Source organism: Nannospalax galili, unplaced genomic scaffold (genome assembly GCF_000622305.1).
Source record: "Nannospalax galili isolate Female #2095 unplaced genomic scaffold, S.galili_v1.0 scaffold870, whole genome shotgun sequence".
Classification (NCBI taxonomy): domain Eukaryota; kingdom Metazoa; phylum Chordata; class Mammalia; order Rodentia; family Spalacidae; genus Nannospalax; species Nannospalax galili.
The window spans coordinates 1,551,801-1,560,854 of record NW_008329130.1 but is presented as its reverse complement, the minus strand read 5'-3'; the positions used below and the strand labels follow the sequence as shown (position 1 = coordinate 1,560,854).

Sequence of the window (9,054 nt, the reverse complement as noted above, 5' to 3'; positions counted from 1 at the left end):
TTTTATTTTATGTGTATGAGTGCATTGTCTGCATGTATATGAGTGCACCTGTGTCATGCAATGCCTCAAAGGTACCAAGAGGGTTTTGGATTCCCCTGGAACTGGAGTTAAGGAGAGTTTGTAGCCACCATGTGGGTGCTGGGAATCGAACCCGGGTCCTCTGCAAGAGCAGTTAGTGCTCTTAACCACTGAGCCATCTCTCCAGCCCTATTTTTCTTTTTTAAACAAATATACATAAGTTAGCTATAAATGGTTTGACTGAACAGCCTTTCTACTGTTTTTTGTAAAGCAGTAGTGATAGAGTTGAAATAAGTGTTAAAGTTTTGTGGAAAATGTATGTTTTTTTTTTTTTTTCGGTCTTTTTTGACACAGGGTCTCCCTGTAGCCCCAGCTGGCCTGGAACTCACTATGTAGACCAGGCTGGCCTTGAACTCACAGAGATCCGCCTGCCTCTGCCTCCCAAGTGCTGGGACTACAGGCGTGTGCCACCACGCCCAGAAAAAGTAGTTTTAAAGGCATTGATGAGGAAGTATTCTGAAATCATCTGTTCCCACTAATGAGAGTCATGACACTGTAAACTCTGAGAGCTCGAACAGTATCAGTTCTTTAGTTTCGTCAGGATATTCAGGGGCTGGAGAGATGGCTTAGCGGTTAAGACCACTGGCTGCTCTAGTAGAGGACTTGAGTTTGGTTCCTAGCACCCACATGGCGGCTGACAACCGTCCATAACTCCAGTTCCAGGAAGTTTGGCACCCTCTTCTGACCCCTGTGGGCATTGCACAACATGAGTGCACTTACATACATGAAGATAATATACTCATGCATAAAGTTGAAAAAATTTGAGATATTCACAGTAAATATATGGATCTACATGGGAAGATGTGAAGTAAAGCCAATCTGGATTTTCAGTGTGTGTGAAAATTTTAAACATAAGTAAGGTTTCAAAGTAAGGTTGAAAGACTTGCGGCAAGCGCCTTAACCCACAGCATCTGATGGGTTCTGCCATTAACGTGCTATCTTAGACTTTTTATGTGTCTGCCTGTTCATTAATGAGTTTTATTTTCAGTTCATTAAAAATATTCTTCTGTATTGTTATGCTGGGGAGATGGCTCAGCAGGTAAAGGCATTTGCCTCCAGGCTTCACGATCTGAGTTCCATCCCTTGAGAATCATGTGGTGGAAGAAGGGAACCAACTCCCACAAGTTTGGTCTGATCTACACACACATCATGGCACAGTGCACCCCCCCCCACATACATACACAAACACAATAAATGAAATATACTAAAAACAGTTTGAATTACAAGAAGTTTTCGGTACTGTCGTGAAGACTGATTTTTGTGCAGGAGCTACAGTTTGGATTGGTGAAGGAAAGGTGACGAACCAATTTCGGGCTTCCTGTATAGGTCCATTCATGACCTTGTATGATGCCTGGTGTTAATTGTGATTTCTTCAGGATGCTTCTGGGGTTCATCTGACAGGGCTTCCTTTATTGCCAAGTATTATGAGGGCATTGGTGTGGATTGTGTGTTACTGTTAACTTTCTACTTGGCGCTTATATCATTTCATATGTACCTTTGTCTCTCTTGCTTTTCCTGTCCAGGAGTCGCCCATCGGAGCCAGAGCAGTGAAGGAGTCAGTTCCCTTAGCAGCTCACCTTCTAATAGCCTTGAGACACAGTCTCAGTCCCTGTCACGTTCCCAGAGCATGGACATCGATGGTGTCTCTTGTGAGAAAAGGTAACCCGGAGCCAGCATTTACTTCTTGTAGTCTCTGGTGCATTAGTCTGAAACCCATACCAGGCCTGGTCACGTTAAAGCCAGATTTCATTCTCTTTTTTTCGCCTTTTTGAGACAGGGTCTCTCTGTAGCCCCAGCTGCCCTAAAACTCACCTGTGTAGACCAGGCTGGCCTCGAACTCACAGAGATCTGCCTGCCTTTGCCTCCCAAGTGCTGGGATTAAAGGCTTGAGCTACCATGCCTGGCAAGATTGCATTCTTGAAAGGTTTTTCTACTGCTCTTTATGTATTTGTTGGAGCCAGATGTCTTTTGTGGGCTGGAGAGATGGCTCAGCAGTTGAGGGCATGTGCTGCTCCTCCAGATGTCATTTATGAAATGTAAAATATGAAAAAAATAAAGACCTAAAGACTAAAATATGAGATACAATTAGGAAAAATAACAGACATGTCATACATGTGAATAAATCCCACCATGTAAACAATAATACCTGTGTGTGAAACAGCAGTGGATGACCAGAGTCACAAAGGTCAGATGTGGGGCTGTAGAGATAGCTCAGCAGTTAAGAGCACTTGCTGCTCTTGCAGAGGCACCGGTTCCCCTCAGAATCTTACATTGCTTGGGAGAAAGCCAAAGATCCCTTGAGTTTACAGTGTGTGCTAGAATTCTCAGAGTAACTAGCAAAAGGATCGAAATCCTGTATAGTCATCTCTCTTCCCCTCAGAAAACACCTAAAATCAGGGATACATAGTTTTTCCTATGCGCTCTGCCACATTGCCATGTGGTACCATGCTCTATGCCCTTGTGTTTCTTTAGTGTCACCTCTCCTTGGTGGGGACGGTCACTGCTGTGTAAAGTCAGAGTTACTTGAAGTATGGCACCACCTCAGCCATCTGTTTGTAAGCAAGCAAGTGACCAATGAGCAGGTAGCAAATACCATGTGGAAAAGCCAGACAGGGATGGCTCATGGCCTGGGCAGAATGAGTGAGGCACACAGTCTTACCATGCTATTCAGAATAGCATGCAGTTTCAAACTTTGGAATTGCTTATTTCTGGAAGTTCTCATTTAATAGTGTTGGCTTGAAACAGGTAAGTGAAAACCATGTGTATGAGGGATAGTACTATGTGTAAAGAGTAAGTATTCTGGCTTGGTGTTTAGTTTACCAGTGCAGTCTAACAGCTCTAAAAGTGTACACTTAGTGATAGAAGATCAGCATGTAATAAAGCAAATATGGATAGAGCTGTTAGGAAGAAACTGTCATTCATATACATACATATGTATGTGTGTGTGTGTGTGTATGTGTATATATATAAATCATAGTCGAAGATTTTAAGCATGTCTCTTAGCCATGAGAGAACAAGCACAGGTAAGCAGCACAGCCAGTGAGCTGTTATAATTGAAAACATAGATCTTTACAGTGTAGTTTGAGAATACACATTGCTCAGTAACACTCATCAGTCAGAAAGTTAGAGGAGGCAGAAATTTATGGCTTGTGTTTTCTGATTTGTATATTAATTGTATATTAATATAGAACTTTAATTAAACCTTAATACCTTTGAAAAACTTGAATACCTATCAAGGAAGAAGCCGTAGAAATGTGAAAGTGTCTAGAATTAGAGCAAACCATAGGGTGCACCTCTGTAATCCCAGGCTGTTGGAGGCTAAGGCAGTGGGTTCCTGAGTTTGAGGCAAGCCTAGGCTATATGCGTGACCCTGTCTCAAAAAATAGGAAAGAGCAGTAAGAAACTCTACTCATCAAAATATCTACTACAGTTAATTCTTAGAGGAAAATTCAAAGTGAGTAGGGATGAGGCCAAAGCTCAGTGATAGAGTGTCTAGCCTGCATAAACCCTTGGTTCAATCTGTAGAAGTGCAAAAAGCAATAAAAAACTAAAAATGAGCAAAGGAGCCAGGTATGGTGTTGCACACAGATGATCCCAGCATATGGAAGACCAAGGCAGGAGGATCTTGAGTGTGGGGACTATCCTCGACTACATAGGGAATTCTAGGCCATACTGGGCTATTTAGGAAGACCTTGTCTCAGAAAGAGAAAAGAAGATCAGCGAATTGGCTCAGTGGGTAAAGCCCCTACCTTTCAGGCCTAGTGACCCCTGTTCAATCCCCAGAGCCCACAGGAAAGTAGGAGTGAACCGACTCCACGTAATTACCCCCTGACCTCCATACGTGTGCCATGGCATGTGTACACTTGCACTCAAAAATAGTACGAAAAGGAAAAGGAGAGGTGACAGGGTCACAGTGACAAATGAGTATTGGGAGGTAAACTTTTCCTAGAGTGCCTGTTCCTAGACACGTGCATGGAAACGCCTTCTCTTCTTTGAGCTCATGGGTTGTTTATCAAGGAGCTCCTTCATAATCAATTTTGTGTCCTTTAAAAACAGTGGATGTGGCTGGGCGTGGTGGTGCACGCCTTTAATCCCAGCACTCGGGAGGCCGAGACAGGCATCTCTGTGAGTTCAAGGCCAGCCTGGTCTGAAGGGTGAGTTCTAGGACAGCTGGGGCTACAGGGAGACCCTATCTCAAAAAGACAAAAAAATAAAAACAGTGGATGGGTGTTGCCGCGTGTGGTGGCGCATGCCTTTAATCCCAGCAGCCTGGGAGGTAGAGGCAGGTGGATCTCTGTGAGTTCAAGGCCATCCTGGTCTACATAGTGAGTTTCAGGACAACTGGGGCTACAGGGAGACCCTGTCTTAAAAAGACCAAACAAAACAAAACAAAACAAAACCAGTGGATGTAACTGGAGATAATCATATTAGGTGAATTAAGTCGGCCTCAGAAAGACAAATACTAGGCCCAGGAAATGGCTCAATGAGTAAAAGTGCTCTGTTCAAATGAAGACCAGAGTTCAGATCCCCAGCACCCATGTGCTGGTGCTGTGGCATGCATCTGTAATCCCAGTGCTGGGCGAGCCAAGACCACTACTCCCCACAGGCTCACTGACCAAAAGAATGAGCCCCATATTCAGTGAGAGACCCTGCCTCAGAAAATAAGGTGGAGAGCTATAGAGGAGGACACTCAACCTTGACTTTTGGCCTCCACACATGCACTCACGGGCACATGTTCCCATGCACGCACATGTATACACCACACAATAAATAAATGTTTTGAAAGAAATCACTTTTCCTCTAATTTTGAGGTTCTAGATTACCTGTATAGGTACATAAAATCATGTATGTGCAGGTGACATCTGTACAGACGTAGAAGTAAACTACCTAGTGAGTAAAGAGGGCCATGAAAGGGGAGGGCAGTGGGGAAGGTGCTCAGTGTGTATTATATACTTACATGAAAGCGGTCTTAAGTAACATAGTTGAGTAGTGTAAAAAATTCAAAAACTGAGCCAGGCGTGGTGGCACACGCCTTTAATCCCAGCACTTGGGAGGCAGAGGCAGGCGATCTCTGTGAGTTCAAAGCCAGCCTTGTCTACACAGTGAGTTCCAGGACAGCTGGGGGTAAAGGGAGAACCTTTTTCAAAAAAACCAAAAAAAAAAAAAAAAAAAATTCAAAAACTTGTCTAGAGCTGGGGATGTAGTAGGCCCTTGCCTGGCATGCTCACTGCTTCTTGTTCAGTTCCCCACAACAAAGAAAAACAGAAGAGTGTGAAGAATCCACTCTGCTGAAAGCTGACCTGGAACTCACTATGCAGACCAGGCTGGCCTTGAACTCACCAAGGTCTGCCTGCCTCTACCTTCCAGTGCTGGGATTAGAGGTGTGCACCACCATGCTTGCCTCTGATTTTCTTATTTTATAAGTGAGCCCAAAAGCAAAAAAGAAAAACAAAATAAAACCTGACAGCTTGGGGCTAGAGAGATGGCTCAGTGGTTAAGAGCACTGTCTCCTCTTGCAGAGGACTCAGGTTTAATTCCCAGCACCCACATGGTGGATAACAACCATTCCATATACTTTCATATGACACTCATATACATAAAATAATAATGAATTTTTTTTAAAGGACAACTTGGCAAAATTATAAATCCTCAAAGTAGATATTTCCATTTTCTAAAACACATTTTTATTTATTTATTGGGGGTGCTGGAATATTGTGTGGAGACTTAACAGGAGTCAGTTTTCTTCTTCCAACATGTGGATCCTTGGGGTGGAACTCAGGTTTTCAAACTTGGCAAGGTGATTTTACTCACCAAGATAACTTGCCAGTCCCTGTGCTTTTTAAAAATGTTATTTTAAAAGTAGCATACAGAGTAACGGGTTTTATTGTGACATTCTCATGAGTGTCTGTCATGATGTTTTGTTCTTATCTGTCCTCACTGGCCTCTTCCATGTCCTTTCCTGCCCCTTGCTACCCTGAACTCTAGTTGCCCTTTGCCCTAACTGCATTGAAGATACCGTACACTTTGATTATTATGTTTATAGCTTAGTATTTTCCTCCCTCTAGGATGTAAGTTCTGCGGTAGGAGTACTAGAAAAGTCTCTTGTTCATGAGAATCTCAGACATACAGAACAAAGTCTACAGAATAGATGGTAGTGTTTGTTATCGAAGAAGAGAAGTCCATGTAATATGTAAATACATACAGTACGTATGAATTTGGAATCTTGGAAAATCAGATTTCTAGGAAATCATAATTCCCTGCAGCGTTGGCTCAGGAACAGAGAACCCAAATAAACCCATGAGCTTAAGTTAGTGTTTTAAAAAGGAAATTTTACTGCTCTGCTTGTTTTTAAATCTTTAATTAATTAATTAATTATTATTTATTTTTATTTATGTGTGTGAGTGAGTGTATTGCCTGCATGTATGTAAGTGCACCCATGTCATGCAGTGCCCACAGAGGTCAGAAGAGGGTGTCAGATCCCCTGGAATTGGAGTTATGGCTGGTTGTTAGCTGCCATGTAGATGCTGGGAACTGAATGTGGGTCCTCTACAAGAGTAGCCAATGCTTTTAACCACTGAGCATCTCTCCAGCCACATTCTCTGCTTATAATTTTAGGTGGTTCTACCTTTTTTTTGATTTTTTTTTTTTTTTTTTTTTTTTTTTGGTCTTTTTGAGATAGGGTCTCCCTGTAGCCCCAGCTTGCCTGGAACTCACCCTTTAGACCAGGGTGGCCTTGAACTTACAGAGATCCACCTGCCTTTGCCTCCTGAGTGCTGGGATTAAAGGCATGCACAACCACGCTAAGCCCCATTTAAATTTTATGTAACTTTTTCTAAATAATTAAAAATATGCAGACCATTTGAACTCAATTTGTGAGACTAATAATAATTTAAGATGAAAACCAGACAAGAATAATATAGGACAAAATTAATGACATGGTAATTATACTCATAAATATTTGAAGAAAAATTAGTATACTAACAACATGTTAAGGCTAAGATAACCTGTGCAGTTAGAGGCAGGATTGTAGGTCAGTCGATGTGTGTGCTGGGGGTGCTGCTATGTCCTGGTAGGGTGCTGGTTTTCTTATGTTTGTCCCATTGAAGTTCACTCAGCTAGATATATCTGTACATTTCTATACATTTACCTAAAAAATATAATATGGGGGGCTGGAGAGGTGGCTTAGTTAAGAGCTTTGGCTCCTTGTGCAGAGGATCTAGGTTCAGTTTCCAGCACCCACATAGCAGCTAAGAACTGTTCTTAACTCCAGTTCCAGGGTGTCCCATACCTTCTTCTTGCCTCCATGGTTACTGCATGCATGTGGTACCCTTAGATACATGCAACCCAACACACACACAGAGTCAGGTATGGTGTGTGTGCTTGTAATCTCAGCTCTAGGAAGCAGAGACAGGCCAGTCCCTGGCACTTACTAGCCAGCCTACTCAGCAGATTCCAGACAGTGAGACACCCTGACCCAAAAAGAAGGGTGGGAAAGAAAAGAAAGGGAAAAAAAAAAACCAACAACACAAGAGTGGAAGATTCCAGAGGAATGACATCTGAGTTGAATTGAACTCTGGCCTCCATGTGCATGCACACGTGCATGCACCTGCACATAGCTGTACACCCTCATGCACACACAAACCTGCTAAAGAATCCCACTGATTCATGCTAACAGTCTTCACAAACGAAGGACAGAAGAGAGCATCTATAAACTGACCTGGGTTGAAGCTGCAGAGCCACAGAAAAAAAGAACAATGTGGTAAAGACAGATTTCTCCAAATATTCCACAAGCTCCTTGTCCTTTCCTAGTCTCCTTTGTTCATAGGTCAGGGCCAAGTTACTAGTTCTGTCCACTTGACTGTGAACAGGAGTAGAGTGTGACTTTTAGGCAGATGCAGTTAAGCTGGTGTTCCTTCTCCATCCCACTCTCCTCTTGCTCCAGTCACTTTGGAGGCTGCCTATTGCAGACAGTTTAGATTTAAACAATGGAGGGAGGATGCTTCACTGTCTTCAGACTTTGCGTAAGCAAAACACAACCCATCTGGTAGCTTCAGTTGTGAGCTTTGCACATCTGGGAAAAAGGAATCTCAGTTGGGGAATTTCCTCCATCAAGCTGGCCTGGGGACATGTCTGAGGCAGTCTCTTGATTATTGAGAGACGTGACAGGGCCCAGCCCACTGTGGGATACAACTCAGGTGGTCCTGGATTATATAAGAAAGCAAGCTGAGCACAGGCCAGAGGAGCACGTCAGTAAGCAGTGTTCCTTCATGTCTGTGCTTCAGCTCCTGCCTCCAGGGTCCTGCCCTGGCTTCCCTCAGTGATGAACTGTGACCTGGGTATGAGTCAAATAGACTTTTTCCTTCCCAACATTGTTTTGGTCATAGTGTTTATCACAACAATAGAGAAGCAAAAATTAAAACACAACCCCTTTTAGTGTTAAGCCTCTAAGTGTTCCAGACCATGCATGTTGTCAGCACAGGCTGTCTTAGTCTGACTAATGTAGAGGACAGCTGCCAAATGATTACAGCAACTCTCACGTTTGGTGATCAGAATGGTCACAGTCAGGAGTTAGAACAAGGATACCAGCTATGTCTGCTTTGGATCAGCATTGTGAGTCCTGCTTGCCATGGAAGGAGCAGTTATGTTTGCAGGTTGTTTGTGATTTTTGTTTTTTTCAGACAAGGTTTCACTGTGTAGCCCTGGCTGACATGGCATTCTCTAGACCAGACTGGCCTTGAACTCACAGAGATCTGTGTGCCTTTGCCTCTTGAGATCTAGGACTAAAGGTGTGCCCCACCGCTCCTGGCCAAGATTGCTTATCTTTACCGTGTATACAATAAGCATGTTCCTTTAACAGGAGCTGTGTATTTAAGGTAACTATATCATGAACCAACAAAATAAAACAGTTTCACCGAAAACTCTGGCACCGAGGAATGAGTGGAGCAAGGAAGCACAGACCCTCTGTGGAGATGGGAA

At 43.2% G+C, this 9,054-nt stretch overlaps 1 protein-coding gene across 2 annotated transcripts in view; it reads left to right on the top strand.

Annotated features, from left to right (window-relative positions):
* Positions 1-9,054, top strand: part of Ube4b (ubiquitination factor E4B) — a 132,964-nt gene that overhangs the window by 52,115 nt on the left and 71,795 nt on the right. For both annotated transcript variants that reach the window (XM_008831837.3, XM_029562872.1), the window contains exon 3: positions 1,602-1,737. In XM_008831837.3, the coding sequence (XP_008830059.1) occupies positions 1,602-1,737 (136 nt within the window). The remainder of the gene's footprint in view (positions 1-1,601; positions 1,738-9,054) is intronic.